We start from the raw sequence: 17625 nt of genomic DNA on the forward strand, positions 1-17625 counted from the left end.
CCGGAATGTACCGCAAAAAATTTCGTTTGTACCACTTCCTGTGCAACGTTATAAGAGTTTTAAAGCGGGGGCTGGGGAAACGGCAGCCTCCAACCTTGGAATTTCGAAGCAAAACCTATGCCAATCGTTTGTGCCGGAATGTACAGCAAAAATTTTCGTTTGTACCACTTCTGATCCGAAGTTATAAGAGTTTTAAAGTCGGGGGTGCTGGGGAAACGGCAGCCTCCGGGCTTGGAATTTCGAAACCAGACCTATGCCAATCGTTTGTACTAGGTTTGACCAGGAATGTACCGCAAAAAGTTTCGTTTGTACCACTTCCGGTACGAAGTTATATGAGTTTTTAAGAGGGGCTGTGGAAACGGCAGCCCCGCACCTAAAAGTTTCGAAATGAAACCTATGCTCACTGTTTGCATTACTTTTAAACAGGAACGTATCGCAAAACTCTTTTCTGTACCACTTCCGGTACAAAGATACGAGAGTTTCAAAGTACGGGGCAGCCGTTTTCATAGCTCCCTCGGAATTTCGAAACGAAAGCTGTGCCAATCGTTTAACAACATTTGTATCGGAATGAATCGCAAACATTTTTGTTTGTATCACTTCCAATTCAAATGTATGACAGTTTTAAACTAGGGGCTGCCGTTTCCAGAACCTCCCACCTTGGAGTTTCGAGATAAGACTATGTCAATCGTTTGTGGTACGTTTTTACCGGAATGTACCGCAAAAAAATCACGTGCCTGAAGTTGCCCCCCCACCTCTCCCAAATTACACCAAACGTTGCACATCGTTAGTGCATCGTTAGTGCACGTTAGTGTTTTTAGAACTAACGTTAGTGCCATCAGCGTTTACGAGATATTGAATATTTTGGTGGGGGGGCCAACTTAATATCAAGTTTGCCCCCACCCATCTTTATGCAGACAGATTTTCCCAAAACTTAGCGCATCGTTAGTGCATCGTTAGTGCACTTAAACACACTAAGCACTACCATAAGTGCTACCTTATTTTGGGATTTATTCAAGATTTTCGGTGGGGGGCCAACTTCAGAAATATCAAATTCTATACAAATAGAGGTAGAAACATGGGGTTAGCGATAATCGTTAGTGCATCGTTAGTGTACTTAAAAGCACTAAGCACTAACGTTATTGCTACCAAAATTTGGGATTTATTCAAGATTTTTGGTGGGGAGGCCAACTTCAGAAACATCAAATTCTATACAAATAAAGATAGAAACATAGAGTTAACGGCAATCGTTAGTGCATCGTTAGTGCACTTAAACGCACTAAGGTTAGTGCTACTATATTTTGGGATTTATTCAAGATTTTTGGTGGAGGCCAACTTCAGAAATATCAAATTCTATACAAATAGAGGTAGAAACATGGGGTTAACGGTAATCGTTAGTGCATCGTTTGTGCACATAAAAGCACTACGCACTAACGTTAGTGCTACTATATTTTGGGATTTATTCAAGATTTTTGGTGGAGGGGCCAACTTCAGAAATATCAAATTCTATACAAATAGAGATAGAAACATAGTGTTAACGGCAATCATTAGTGCATCGTTAGTGTACTTACACGCAGTAAGGACTAATGTCAGTTCTACAATATTTTGGTATTTATTCAAGATTTTTGGTTAGGAGTCAACGTCGGAAATATCAAATTCCATACAATTGATGTATAAATATGGGGTTAACGGCAATCGTTAGTGCATTGTTAGTGCACTTAAACGCAATAAGCACTAACGTTAGTGCTACCATATTTTGAGATTTATTCAAGATTTTTGGTGGGGGGCCAACTTCAAAAATATCAAATTTTATACAAATAGAGGTAGAAACATGGAGTTAACGGCAATCGTTAGAGCGTGATTAGTGCACTTAAATACACTAAGCACTAACGTTAGTGTTACCACATTTTGAGATTTATTCAAAATTTTTGGTGGGGGCCAACTTCAGAAATATCAAATTCCATACAAAGTGTCAGTATTTTCAGGAAGCAGTAACGAATGAACTAATTACTTTGTTAGTGCTTGAAGAGGCGCAAATTCACGCTGACCACCAAAGATATTTTACTTGTAGCACCTACACTAATTAAGCACTAACGTTAGGGGTTGGTGCACGAAGAAGCACTAACGATGCACTAAGGATTGTACTAGAAGTGTTCATTAGTGCTTTTTAATTTGGCAGAAATTTGACACAGTGAAAAACTCCCCATAAATTTCTTATGTGAGTTTCCTGAGATGTAACTGGCCATAACTACAATAATAGTGAAGCACTAACGAAAACGGCTCTAATTTTTTCGTTATTGGTTTAAGTGGGGCGCCAAGTTCATGAAAGCTTCCAAAGGTTTTTTTTACTTGTAGGACTTACATTAATGAAGAACTAACGTTAGGTGTTAATGCACTAAGAAGCACTAACGATTTCAGTAGAAGAGCTCATTAGTGCTTTTGATTTTGGCGGAAATTTGACGCAATGAAAAATTCCACATGAATCTCTTATGGGATTTTTGTGGCATATAATTGGCCATATCTACATCAATAGTTAAGCATTAACGGAACTATGAGTGTTTTGCAGAAGCGCTAACGATAGATTAACGAATGGACTTATTTTTCGTTACTGCTTGAAGTGGGAACCACGTTCACGCTGGCCCGCAAAGGTTTCTTACTTTGCAGCACCTACACTAATGAAGCACTAAACTTAGGTGTTAGTGCACTAGTAAGCACTAATGTTACAAGGAAAGAAAACTTTCGAAATTATCGTGAACTTAGCCCCCACTACAAGCACTAACGAAAAAATTAGTTTTATACGTTAATGCATTGTTAGTACTTCTAGAAGATACAAGTAATTTCGTTGGTGTTTCACCATTAGTGTAGAAATGGCCAATTATAAGTCTCAAAACTCCCATAAGAAACACATGGAGAATTATTCATTGTATCAAATTCCCATCGAATTTAAAAGCACTAATTACCTCTGTTAGTGCAATTGTTAGTGCATCGTAATTGCTTCTTGGAGCACAAACACCTAACGTTAGTGCTTCATTAGTGTAGATGTTACAAGTAAAAAACCTATGGGGAAGTCAGCGTGAATTTCGCACCCACAGTTTAAGCACTAACAGAAAAAATAGTGCAATTCGTTAGTGCTTCTATAAAGCACTAACAATTTTGTTAGTGCTTCACTATTAGTGTAGTTATGGCCAATTACATATCACGAGTCTCACAAGAAATTTAGGCAAATTTTTCATTGAATCAAATTTCCGCCAAATTCAAAATCACTAATGATCTCTTCTAGAGCGATCGTTAGTGCATTGTTAGTGCTTCTTAGTGCATCTACACCTAAGGTTAGTGCTTTATTAGTAAATGTGCTACAATTAAAATACCTTTTGAGGCCAGAGTGAACTTAGCGCCCCCACTTCAAGGACTAACTAAAAACTTAGCGCCATTCGTTAGTGCATTGGTAGTGCTTCTGGAAAACACTGACAGTTTATTTAGTACTTCAATATTAGTTTAGTTATGGCCAATTACATGTAACGAAACACATAATAAATTTATGGGAAATTTTTCATTGCATCAAATTTCCGTCAAATTCAAGAGCACTAATGATCTCTTCTAGTGCAATCGTTAGTGCATCGTTAGTGCTTCTAGAAAACACTGACAGTTTCGTTTGTCCTTCAATATTAGTGTAGTTATGGACAATTACATGTCACGAAACTCCTATAAGAAATTTATTGGAAATTTTTAATTGCATCAAATTTCCGCCATATTCAAAAGCACTAATGATATCTTCTAGTGCAATTGTTAGTGGTTCTTAGTGCACCAATCTCTAACGTTAGTACTTCATTAGTGTAGGTGCTACAGGTACAATATCTTTGGAGGGCAGGGTGAACTTGCCCGAACTTCAAGCACTAACAAAAATTAATGCCATTCATTAGTGTATCATTAGTGTTTCTAGAAAGCACTAAATGTTTGTATGGACCTTGATATTTCTGAAGTTGGCCTCACCAAAAATCTTGAATAAATCCCAAAATATGGCAATGCTAACCTTAATACTTAGTGCATTTAAGTGCACTAACGATGCAATAACGATTGTCTTTAACTGCATGTTTCTACCTCTATTTGTATAGAATTTGATATTTCTGAAGTTGGCCCCCATCTAAAATCTTGAATAAATCCCAAAATATGGTAGCACTAACGTCAGTGTTTAGTGTTTTAAGTGCACTAACGATGTACTAACGGTTGCCGTTAACCCCACGTTTTTATCCCTATTTGTATAGAATTTGATATTTCTGAAGTTGACCACCCCACCAAATTTTTTGAATAAATCTCAAAATATGGTAGCACTAACGTTAGTGCTTAGTGCGTTTAAGTGCACTAATGATGCACTAATGATTTCCGTTAACACTATGTTTCTAGCTCTATTTGTATAGAATTTGATATTTCTGAAGTTGGCCCTCCCACCAAAAATCTTGAATAAATCCCAAAATATGATAGCACTAACGTTAGTGATTAGTGCTTTTAAGTGCACTGACGATTGCCGTTAACTCTATGTTTCTATCTCTATTTGTATAGAATTTGATGTTTCTGAAGTTGGCCCGCCCACAAAAATCTTGAATAAATCCCAAAATATTGTAGCACTAACGGTAGTGCTTAGTGTGTTTAAGTGCACTAACGATGCACTAACGATGCGCTAAGTTTTGTGTAAATCTGTCTGCATAAAGATGGGTGGGGGGCAAACTTCATATGAAGTTGGCCCCCCCACCAAAAATCTTAATACCTCGTAAACGCTGATAGCACTAACGTTAGTTCTAAATGCACTAACGTGCACTAACGATGCACTAACGATGTGCAACGTTTGGTGTAATTTGGGAGAGGTGGGGGGGGGGCAACTTCAGGCACGTACAAAAATTTCGTTTGTACCAGCTCCGTTACAAAAGTATAAGAGTTTAAAAGTCTGGGCTGTAGAAACGGAAACTCCCCTTTCAATTTCCAAAATTGTAGATTTTCCCAATCGTTTGTACTACGTGTGTAACGGAATGTACTGCAAAACTTTTGCTTTTACCATTTCTGTTAAAAAGACATAGAAGTTTTAACTAGGGAGCTGGTGTTTCCACAGCCCGCCATCTTAAAATTTTGAAACAAAACCTATGACAATCGTTTGTACTGTTATTTCTGGAATGTACCGTAAAAATCTTCTTTTGTACAACTTCCGGTACAAAGATATAAAAGTTTTAGACTAGGAAGCTGCCGTTTCCACAGCCCCTCCCCCCCATTGAGTTTCCAAACAAAACTTACTTTAATCCCTTTTACCATGTTAGTACCGGAACGTACAGCAAAAAATTCGTTTGTTTCCCTTCCGGTACAAAGATAAGGGAGTTTTAATCTATGGGGCTGCCGATTTCAAAGGCTCCCACCATTGAATTTCGAAATAAAACATATGCCAATTATTTTTCAACGTTTGTAGCGGAATGCACATGAAAAATTTTCGTTTGTACCACTTCCGGTACAAAGATATAAAAGTTTTAAACTACAAGGATGCAGTCTCCACAGCTTCATAATTTAAAACTTCTACACCTTTTTAACGGAAGCGGTACACACGAAAATTTTTCCTGTATATTCCGGCACAAATGTAGCACAAACAATTGGAATAGGTTTTGTTTCTAAATTCCAAGGTTGTTGGCTGCCGTTTCACCAGCCCCCACTTTAAAACTCATAACTTCATACTGGAAGTGGTACAAACGAAAATTTTTGCGGTACATTTCGGCACAAACGCAGCACTAATGATTAGCATAGGTATTCTTTCGAAATTCCAAAGTTGGGGGATGCCGTATCCCCAGCCCCCACTTTAAAATTCTTATAACGTTGTACCGGAAGTGGTACAAAGGAAAATCTTTGCGGTACATTCCGGATTAAACTTAGCACAAACGATTGGCATAGGTTTTGTTTCGAAATTCCAAGGTTGGAGGCTTCCGTTTCCCCAGCCCCCACTTTAAAACTCTTATAACTTCGTGCCGGAAGTGATACAAAAGAAAATTTTTGCTGTACATTCCGGCACACACGATTGACAGGTTTTGTTTCGAAACTCCGAGGTTGGAGGCTGCCGTTTCTCCAGCTCCCACTTTAAAACCGTTATAACTTCGTACCGGAAGTGGTACAAACGAAAATTTTTGCTGTACATTCCGGCACAAACTTAGCACAAACGATTGGCATAGGTTTCGTTTTGAAATTCCTAGGTGGGGGGCTGCCGTTTCCCCAGCCCCACACTTTAAAACTCATAACTTCGTACCGGAAGTGGTACAAACGAAAATTTTAGGTACATTCCGGCACAAACGTAGCACATACGATTAGCATAGGTTTTGTTTTGAAATTCCTAGGTGGGGGGCTGCCGTTTCCCCAGTCCCACCACTTTAAAATTCTTATAACTTCGTACCGGAAGTGGTACAAACGAAAATTTTTGCGGTACATTCCGGCACAATCGTAGCACAAACGATTGGCATAGATTTTGTTTCGAAATTCCAAGGTTGGAGGCTGCCATTTCTCCAGCCCCCCACTTTAAAACCCTTATAACTTCGTACCGGATGTGGTACAAACGAAAATTTTTACGGTACATTCCGGCACAAACAATTGGCATAGGTTTTGTTTTGAAATTCCTAGGTGGGGGGCTGCCGTTTCCCCAGTCCCTCCACTTTAAAACCCTTATAACTTCGTACCGGAAGTGGTACAAACGAAAATTTTTGCGGTACATTCTGGCACAAACGTAGCACAAACGATTGGCATAGGTTTTGTTTCGAAATTCCAAGGTTGGAGGCTGCCATTTCTCCAGCCCCCCACTTTAAAACCCTTATAACTTCGTACCGGATGTGGTACAAACGAAAATTTTTACGGTACATTCCGGCACAAACGATTGGCATACGGTTTTGTTTTGAAATTCCTTGGTGGGGGCCTGCCGTTTCCCCAGCCGCCACTTTAAAACTCCATAACTTTGTACCGGAAGTGGTACAAACGAAAATTTTTGCGGTACATTCCGGCACAAACGTAGCACAAACGATTGGCATAGGTTTTGTTTCGAAATTCCAAGGTTGGAGGCTGCCGTTTCTCCAGATAAATTACAGTAATAGTTTTCTCTTAATTTTTGTATTCAAGGGGAGGCGGAAAACCTACTTTTATCTTAACATTTGTTTTGCTTAAAATTTCTATTCGGGTTCACACCCTTCCACCTCAACGTTGAATACGGAAATGGAGAACTTATTTAGAATTTGATTGTTGATTCCAGTATATTTCAAGCATCACTTCTCGGACCTGGGCCTGTGATATGTCTATACATCGCTATTGTCGCTATCTTTATTATCGTATATCAACATTCGATATCGCGAATATATGGACATGAATATATCATTCTAAATTTTCCATATCGATATTCGAGGGGCGGCGAGGTATAAGGGATCCCTAAGACTTGCGATGGATGAACAAATTAAACTTACTTTTTACAATATTGGTTTCTAATCATAATATCTTTATTACCACAAATTGCAATGTAAATTCATTCACTTGCGAATTTGCAATATTATATGGTATAATTTCTTAGGCGCCAGAACTTTTCTGTTCCCTGAAAAAAGTAACAGAAAGTCACGTGCAAAAGCAACTGCTTCGAACTTTGAACTAGAATTTACCATAAGAAAGTTTTTTATTTCTCTCTCTTGGAGATTTCCACCCCTTTTAGCCTTTGGGACCGCTCGTTGACAAAACGAGCACAAATGATCGCTATATGCATTCATGCTCTTAGACAGAGTCAGAGATTTTGAAAAGGAAACGACTTTTAAATAGCAACAACAATCATAATAATAATAATAATAATAATAATAATAATAATAATAATAATAATAATAATAATAATAATAATAATTATTATTATTATTATTATTATTATTATTATTATTATTATTATTATTATTATTATTATTATTATTATTATCATTATTATTATTATTATTATTATTATTATTATTATTATTATTATTATTACAATGGGGTTTACAACTAGGGTCCCATTTCTTTATCTTGCATGGGAGGGCCGCAATCTGCTACGCCACTTGTGTCCTCTATTCTGTGTTTGTCTCTTTTTCGTTTCGTTGAGCTATTTGTTTTTGTGCTGTTAGGCTTTTATATGAAACCTTTATATTATATAACTTTTTTCTTTTTATGAGTTTCTTTTTTGGGGTGGGGTGGGGGAAAGAGAGAAATGCTTTCTTCTTATATCTGTTTCTTACCATTCACCTTGTTTTAACTGCTTAAGTAAGTCATTTTGTAACTTTTGATGTCATCCAACTCCATCACAGGAATAAAATTGTCATTCTTAACAATTTGTTTTATTCTCTTATTTGCAGTTTGCCACACTGATATATTTTTGACAAAATTGAGGTTTAGTCCAACGCCTTTCGAATTTGCTACCAACCCAACCGCCGAGCTTTTTGGGTTGCCTGCTATTGCAGAAAAAGGAGAATTGCAGGTGGTAATGCACTTTTGGAGTCGTGTATACATTTTTCTTCTTGTTCCTTCTTCTCTTTCTAATATTCTTTCCCATTCTCCATTTATTGTCAATCCACTGTTCCAGTTCATCACTCTATCACATTCTTCTTTAATCCTTCTTGCTTCTTTCCATTTCCTTATAAGCTCTCTACTTTCTTGTTCAAGAATAATATCTTCATTAAATGCTTTCTGTATATTCAATCTATATGCATTCAATCAGTAGCCATATTGTCGATGATAGGTCATTGTTGTGCAATCTAGTTGGTCACAAAGATTTGCGTGTCCTCCAAATACATATTCATAGCTCATTTTCATTTTAAGAAATACAATTCAGCTTTTATCTCAGCAAATGTAGAAAGCAATGACGGATCAAGCCGGGGACCAGAGGGCCTAGGCCCCCCAGTTTTGTTACTTTGTGAATATTTTCGTGACCACCAATGTTGTCAATCCTGAAATATATATATATTGCCTCTTTCCTATCTATAGGATGCATTAATATAGCTTATAACCTGGGGCCGCGGTGGCTCAGTGGTAGAGCGTTCACCTCTGGTGCTTGTGGTCCCGGGTTCGATCCCAGGCCCCGCCAAGTGAACTTTGTGGTGGACAAACACCGTGTGCGTGGGTTTTCTCGGGGTTCTCCCGTTTCCTCCCACTTTCTTCATTCCACCATTTCATTCATTACTCATCATCACCGTCTCCTTTAGCCTAACCGGCATAACCGTGGGACGTAAAACTCATAGATTTCATTTTCATTTCATTTAGCTTATAACCTAAAATTCTGAAGATAAAATAGACCCCCTATCTTGCGTACACTAGTGTTTTATATTCTATTTTTCAAGTGATAGGAATTACAGTGATTTGAATAATTTCATTCCTTCAAGAAGAATCTCATTACCCTTTTAAAATGTAGTCAAGTCTGAAAATATTTTAATGGCTATCTGTTTCTTAAAACGTTTTAATATCTTGTTGTCGCGAATTCTGTCGAGGAATTTGAAATTTAAAATATATAAAATGATATTCATGCCTGTTGTTCTGTACGGTTGCAAAACATGGTCGTTTACTCTTAGGGAAGAACATAGACTGAAAGTATTTGAGTTGAGTTGATTTTGAGTTTAACATCCCGTTCAGCAGCGAGGCTATATGAGACGTGGACCAACTGATTAACGTGGAATCTGAATCGCATGAGCTCCCGCCTTGAATCGAACCCGGGTCTCCCATGCCAAAGGTGCGTACGATAACCGCTTAGCCACGAAGGAGCTCTTGAAAGTATTTGAGAACAAGATTCTGAGAGGAATATTCGGACCCAAGAGGAACGGGAATGGGTAATGGCGGAAACTTCATAACGAGGAACTACATAATTTATACGGTTTACCAAACATTGTTAGGGTCATCAAGTCTGGGAGGCTCAGGTGGGCAGGTCATGTAGAAAGAATGGAAGAAAGTACGAACGCTTTCAAAGTCTTAACTAGAAGATCAATCAGAAAACGACCATTAGGAAGACCTAGACGCAGATGGGAGGACAATATTAAGTTGGATCTTGCAGAAATAGGAATATAAAGTAGAAACTGGATCCAATTGGCTACGAATAGAAGTCAGTAGAGAGCTTCTGTGAACGCGGCATTGAACCTCTGGGTTCCATAGGCCATAGAGTTAGTTATTCTTTAAACTAATCGCACTATTCACATTCGTTAAGTCTACGTAAGATTGAGATATAGGCCTATATTTGGTAATTTTGGCACTATATTAATTATATATATCGTTGTAATCGTCTAACTGAGGTCTATCGTTTGACATTCAAAACAAAACAGGTTCCCGTATTTTCTGCGTGTTACTGACCTATTGAGTTTCATTAGTACACAAGTCCATGGACCTGTGTTGTTCTGGAAAGCAAACAGCCGACATGAGTTTAGCGTGTCTGTAAATCATAACAGCACAATGTTCCACTGTTGCTACATAGAGGCACGCGCACCAAGAAATATTAGTGTAGTCAAAGTGGAACAAAGTATGATTTAAAGATTTTAAAGCTGTTTTCACTAACATTAAAGTACCGCCTCCACTTACTGATGAACAAGAAAAGTGGAAAGTGACGTTTTATAAAATAATTGAATAGAGATCAAAAACCATAACTGCAAGCAAGACATCAAGCGACTTAGTTACAGGAGCATTCATGATGACAGGAAAAGCAAAAGTTGATGCGGAAAACTTAGAGAGATATAGAGCTGAAATTCGCCCTGAAAGCTCCTAAAGCCAGGAATATTGAAAAATACATTTCCTCAATTTTACCTGCAGAGCAACTTTACTTTCAGAGACTTCTGGACCAGTATGCTAAAGATCAGACTCCCAGTGCTGAGAAATCATGAAGTAAAGTTGTGTAGGATTCTGATTAAGTGAAGCAAAGATATGAGTAAACTAAATGTGTTGTTTGTGATATTACATAATTGTGAAAATAGAGACTGGGTTTATGTATACAGTGACTGTTTGTTGTTTCATTTCCAAACATTATTGCTTAAACATAAACCCAGTCTTATATTCCTTTTTCAAATCAGAGCTAGAGTATCTAAAGCCAATGTAACAGACTAATGAGTTCCATAATAACACATGTCCGGTATTTTCATTATTTTATTATAGACAAATTACTTGTATTACTCTTTCTTTTAATACTTAGTGTCATTTGTTCTTAAGTAAAGTGTAACTATGAAAAAATCTGATTTCCAAGTTCACAATTCCAAGAAATATTAAGTTTTTATTGATTTTCACAATATCATTTCAGCTGGACTTGTGTAGTTATGGACGTCACGGCTTCAGTTGCAAAAGAAACGAAAATTTATCTCATTTCCTAAAGAATTCGTTCCCTTTTAAGTGAGCGAAATCCATGAGATGAATTATTTGTGAACCCTGATATGCAATGAATTATCAAAAGATAAGTGACAATTCGGTTATTTATGAACATGATTCTACAATGTTGTATCTATTTATTTTCAAAATAACAGTTCTTTAATTTAAAATTGCCGATTACCTTACACATTTAATTTTTTAACACAAATTTATTTTCTAGAAAGATAATATAGATCTCCTATTTTATTTTTCTTTCTTATTTACAAGGATTTTCTTTTTAAATTTTTAAATGATAAATTAATCAAATTTAACTGTGACTTTTAGTAAATAGTTAACAGAAACTTATAAAATGTAATTGTCAATTTTTCAATTTTTGAAACTGCTATACAATTATATTTGAGTAATAATTCCGTATTATTTTACAATAGTTGCAATACTTAGACCGCAGTCAATTACTATTTTTTCTTAAGATATACTATTAGATGATTTATTCAAATAAAATAAATTTATAAAAAAAAAATATTCAACATTACACACACGCACGTATGTATATCTTCTTTGAGCAAAGCGTTGTACTAGTCACATTCGTAAGTAATTGTTTTTCTTTTAATTATCAAACCATCCAAATGGTTATCATCTATAACGACGAAGTTCCTTTTCAAGAAAACGACGGCAAGTCTCCATAAAAGATTCAAAACTAAGAAATGTAACAGCATTTGTTACAAATCCACGTAACACAGTCACGCTAAAGCCTCTTATAAAAATGCTTATACCATCAGCACGATAACTTTTAACAACACAATCCCATGTTCCTTTATAAGTTGGATCTAAAGGATCATCCGCTTGCAACCGAGACTTGATCACATCAAATGGAATGATAAAGGCCCATGATAAAGCACCTGCGAAAATGAACACCAGTATTTTCAATATTTTAAACAATGTAATTTTGAATAAACGTTCAATAATATTTCACAGGGAATAAAATAAAATTCTATAGTTATATACATCAATTAATTGTAAGTACACTGAAATTTGTATTAACAGACAGCTTTAGTAATACTAATTGATAATTTTTCCTTAAATAAAGTACGTATGTTTCTTCAGATAAGTGTGAAGACATATTTTTGGTACTTTTTATACACTGAAGTGCCACTGAATTAGGAATAGACCGTGTAATGCTCATATCATGGGGCTGCTGCCTTATTTCATCGTATGTGTAGATGCAGCTGTTGGGCGATTAAGACTCCTTCGATCGAGGACAAAATAGGTGTTTCAGGCGGAGGGCATTCAGTTTCAGAAATATTGAGAAATGGGATTTTATCGTTCCGCGGTGTAACAGAAAGGTGAGAGTACATAAATGGTGGTTGAAGAAAAGATCATCGAACAAGCCCCAAGGGGCAAGTGGATTTGAACAATCGTAATCTTGCAGGCCCAGTTATATCATACGCAGTCAGTGTCACCAAACCTTAGCCGAGGTGACTACCCAATTGAATGAGACTACCCATTGGACAGTCAGTAGAAGAACGGTGCAACCATACTCATGTTTGTAGTGCTCGCTAAACAGCATAGGCTTCAGAAGCCAATGACAGACTAGAATGCCATTTCTCAGTGTACGCAATTCCGCCCACTGTCTTCCATCGGACACAGAACACCATGACTGGACGATTGACAATTGGAAAAGAGAAGCACGAGAGGTAAGATACGAATATAGTGCCTTTTCTGTAAAAGGAAGCATACAAGATTAGAAGAATACAAGATCATGGTCGCTCAGTGATTTTTTTCTGCTGTGTTCGAGATCTTTGGTGCATGGATTAAATAATCACATACACTATGACACGTAAATTTGATGGATGATGGGCGAACTCACACCTTTCATGGGTTTCTGCCATCAAAATTGAAAAGGAGTATATCAGCAGGATAACTGTTCTTGTCACAGATCTTCGTTGGCTACCACTTGATTCGAGAAGTATATCATTTACTTTTTCCTGTTGAAATGGTCACCTGGAAGCCCGATCCATTGAACCTGTCTGGTATACACTGAAAAAAACAGTGTGGAAGAATATCATCAACAATCGACGTCCTTAACAGTTTTATGTGAAATTCTGGCTACTTAAGTATTCCTAGTTCAGTGGCACTTCAGTGTACCTTATTTGCTACGCGATATTTTATGAACGACTAATGTCTCCTATGAATCACTATAATAAAGAAAAAGTGTTAACTATAGTCTTGCACCAATGAAGTTTTCGACTCGATTAATTGAATCTCATGCATTAAACTAAAGCTATGAAATAACTCAAAAAGAAGTATTCTGCTGAATATTTATTAGTTCATTTAATCTGATATTTTGGATGTTACTGAATTGTAAAAGAACTTTGATACTTTATCAAGCTGTTACCAGAACATAATGTTCACTGTTTATCATAACAGAAACAAATACTAAACGTTCGGCAATACTAAATGTTTTAGTACTAAACACAGCCCAAACCTTAATTCTTAACAATACTCTCATTGCAGTGGCATCCGACATTTACAATTTTTCGTGAGTTTGACTAAAAGTGACCGTGCGGAAATGGATGATAGTCTTAGCTTTTACTTATTTCTTATGACAGGACATTCGAATTGTCCTCTTCCCAAGTCATGGGAAGATTAAATCATACCTGAAGTATCCTTATGCAGAACGAATACATATTTAAATTTAAAATATTAATTGGATTATAGTTTCTAATCCTTTAAAAAAGAATCTTTTTTCTTCAGATTTTTCGTGGGAACTTAAGCACTCAGGCAAACTAGTTCTTATTTTAACTGTGCTGTGTACTGTTTGTGATAACGTATATAGCGAAATATCTTACATTCTTGATACTGTAAAAGGTAACAAGGTGGAATATCGAAATCTTGTTTACTTTTGCTTTTCTTTCGTTGCGTGTAACAGTTAAGAGGCAAACCACCAGGATTGTGATGAGTGCTTATACTAGACTGAAACCAAGTTACAGTTTGATAAACCATAATAAACGTGATTAATACTAGTCTTCTCAAAAAAAAAAAAAAAAAAAAAAAACATCAAAAGTGGTTCATGCTGTTATTTTTATAATGTAGTGAGTAGTAACCTCGTAATATAAAGTTAAGGAAACGGAGAAAAGGCTGAGTAAACCTAACTATCATTTTAATAAATTAAATGAATAACAATTGAATTAGTCAAACTGCTGTCATAATATTTTCTTAGTTATGTCATCTTCCCGTATTTCTGTATTGCATCTTCCCGTAATCTTCTCGTCTTTTTCTATTTTATCAATAAATCGTATAAAATTAATATTGCATTTTCGATTAATTTAACTACTTCATTGCAACGATTTCGGCTACAAGCCTGTCTTTAAATATTTTAAGAGTTTTGCCAAATACATGAAATGCCATATCTATTAAAAAAGAGAACAATTTAAGATCATCTGATACATTTCTGCAAAAATTGTTCCCGTCAGATCATAGTTTCTGGTTTCGTTCCCCGCTACTGTCTGAGCTATTGTCTGCCTCCACTTATATAACATTGATATCGTTCTAGACATAGATCTTTTCATAACTTCTCTGAGATGGTCCAAGCTCGAGATTTACATTTGAGCTTAAATGATCGCTCTACTCTCGTGTATCTGGCGCAGATTACCTGTTGCATGTCAATTATAATTGGACTTCGGGCTTTCTGTTGTCAGTCGGTCAGGAGAATCACAGAGGAACAGAATTAAAGAGTTCCTGACAAGGCAAGGTCGGGAGAAAGCACTCGCCTCCAGAGAAACTAAACATGTCATTTAAAGGACTAATTCATGCTGATTACAGTTGTCAACCGTACAGGAATTTTATTAGTTTGTTGTAATCAGCATGAATTGGTTCTTCAAATGGCATGCACAGTTTCTCTGCAAGCGAATGCTTTCTCCCGAACTTCCCTTGTGAGCACTCTATTTTTGGTCAGTTACTGGGCAACCAGTGAGCTGCTTTCAATTTCCCTCTAGGCAAGCAACGTTAAAGCTGGTCTTAAGGCTAAGATACGCATGCACTAAAAATATATATATATCTGGACCGGTTGGTTGGCTCAAAAAGAAAAATAATCTTCTCTTAACATATCAACCAATTTCTCCCAGGGCCACCCATAACTTCTTGGTGTTTGAGCGCCAAGTAACTTGTGTCAAGCATCTCTACATGTAATACTAGTAAGAACTTAATTTAGGTCCCATTTTACGACACTCACATATGACACTCATCCACCTACAAGTTCATAAACACTATTGCTCACTACAGCAGGCGCGTCGTTCTAGCGTCATTTCTTTGGTGCAGTGGTATTTCAAATTAGCCGATAATCTTTATCTTACAGTCACAATCAGTTGTTAAATCTTAGTGGTAACATTCTCAAATTAATATGATAGAATATTATCTAGCTTGTTGCATTAAAAGCAACTAATAATGCACAGAATGAAAATCAAGTACAACAACACAAACTACTAAAATGTTTTGATTACTAGGAAGAAAAGCATCTAAGTATACATAAAATAGCATTTTTATAAGCACTAGCAATAATAACTACCTGCCATTCCTCCAGCTACTAGAACAGATGGATTTCCAAACACTTTTGAATGGGTTTCTAGGCTAACAGTATACGTCATCATGTAGACAACAGATGCAATTATATCGCTAAGAAAACAGAGCAAACTAATATAAATTATAAAATTTAATTAACAAAAGTGAATATTAGATTTATAATTACCAGCGGCGGATTATGAGGAAACATCAGAGAAAATAAAGTTTTATTTCAACAAACTAAGATAATAAAAGTTAATGATATCATTGTTAAATACAAGAGTTAGAACATTAAATAACTTTTCTTTCCTTAGACTGAAGCAGAAAAAAAATAATTTTTACCAACGTTAGTACTATCAAGAGTCCAGCCTGATAATTACAAAAGTTTATGAACAAGCTTTACGATACTTTTATTTGATAATAGATCTACATGATAAAATAGATGGGAAAAATTATTTTACTTCTACAACGACTTGTTATTTTACTGTATCATGAATGTCGATATTTATGTTTCTTATTAGTTCCACGTTTTATTTGTATTTTTTATTTGTTTCAGAACAATCGTATGTAAAGCAACACACTCACGAGGAAACTACCTCTTCTGTATTTTTAAAAAAATGCATTATGTTTTAGAGTTGTAGTGAAACATTTGTTATGAGGGACAAACAAAAATCTCTTTAAGAACAACGTCTGAAAATCTTGCGTTACACGTAAACTGCTCTCTTTGAATACATCGAAAAGACATTTCCAAGACAAGAAATGTCAAATGGCTAAACGTTAAAATTGCAAAATCATAACTTCTCTGTAAATGAGTGAAGAAAATATAGTAGAAATAGCGTAAATATTACTATCTATGATACTCAATACCGTGAAAGGTGTTAAACTAGGATTAAAACTCGAGTTCAATGCGAAAAGTTCCTTCTTGTATAAAACTGATGCTGGAAACTGCCTTTAAACTCCACTTACTTGATCAATCAACCAACCTAATACATTGACAAATATGATAAAATGTCGCAAAATAAGAGTAATATCGAGTAATACATAAATTATGATTTGGAATTATACTTTATTATTCAGTCTTAGAAATTTGATTTCCAATATTAAAATTACGAAAATGTATAGTGTACGAATGCATTTTCGCACATTGATTATCATTTTACCTAGGTAAATGCTGGGTCGATTCGACTAGAACTTTCTCATAGTTAACAAATACAAATTTAAATTATATTCATATCTACAACCAATGTGAAATATTGATGGCACATTTCCGATGTACAAAATCGAAAGAATTTTTTGCCGAAGTGAAACGAAGAGAAATAAACAAGTTCTACCAAATGTCGAAAGCTGTTTGTAACTATGAAACGCTTTGCCTTCAGGAGAAACCACAGAAGTTGAGTAGATCAAGTCCGGGGGTTTTGCTTATGTGCACCGAAAATAAATTTTAAAAGTTATAAGCCTATTACATTTATTTCACGAAGATAACAAAATATAATAATTACCTGCTAAACAATGTTACGATATATCTATTTTTTAAAAAAAATCCGATAAAGAATAAATAAAAGGAATAAGGGAATCGCGTAATAATTATTTCACAAAGAGATAAAATACTCTCACTTCACTCCGATTTGGCACTTGCAAATGTTTAGAACGTAAAAGCATTTTCGATCTTCAGAAGAAAGCTTCGTATCTTGAAATTAATTTTACTTATGAACTAAACACATTTCA

At 35.9% G+C, this 17625-nt stretch overlaps 1 protein-coding gene across 6 annotated transcripts in view; it reads right to left on the bottom strand.

Moving 5' to 3' along the window:
* Positions 1–11814: 11814 nt before the first annotated feature.
* LOC145664307 (solute carrier family 25 member 45-like) overlaps positions 11815–17625 on the bottom strand; it is an 88269-nt gene continuing 82458 nt past the window's right edge. For 3 of the 6 annotated variants that reach the window (XM_081730852.1, XM_081730854.1, XM_081730853.1), the window contains exons 7-8: positions 15908–16032; positions 11815–12242 (exon numbers count right to left, since the gene is read on the bottom strand). In XM_081730852.1, the coding sequence (XP_081586978.1) occupies positions 11977–12242; positions 15908–16032 (391 nt within the window). In that variant the 3' untranslated portion in view covers positions 11815–11976. Of the gene's footprint in view, positions 12243–15905; positions 16033–17625 lie in introns of those variants that run through there. The other 3 variants (XM_081730856.1, XM_081730855.1, XM_081730857.1) reach the window with 3 other exon arrangements.

This window comes from Thermobia domestica, chromosome 11 (genome assembly GCF_964235325.1).
Source record: "Thermobia domestica chromosome 11, izTheDome1.hap1.1, whole genome shotgun sequence".
NCBI classification, from domain to species: domain Eukaryota; kingdom Metazoa; phylum Arthropoda; class Insecta; order Zygentoma; family Lepismatidae; genus Thermobia; species Thermobia domestica.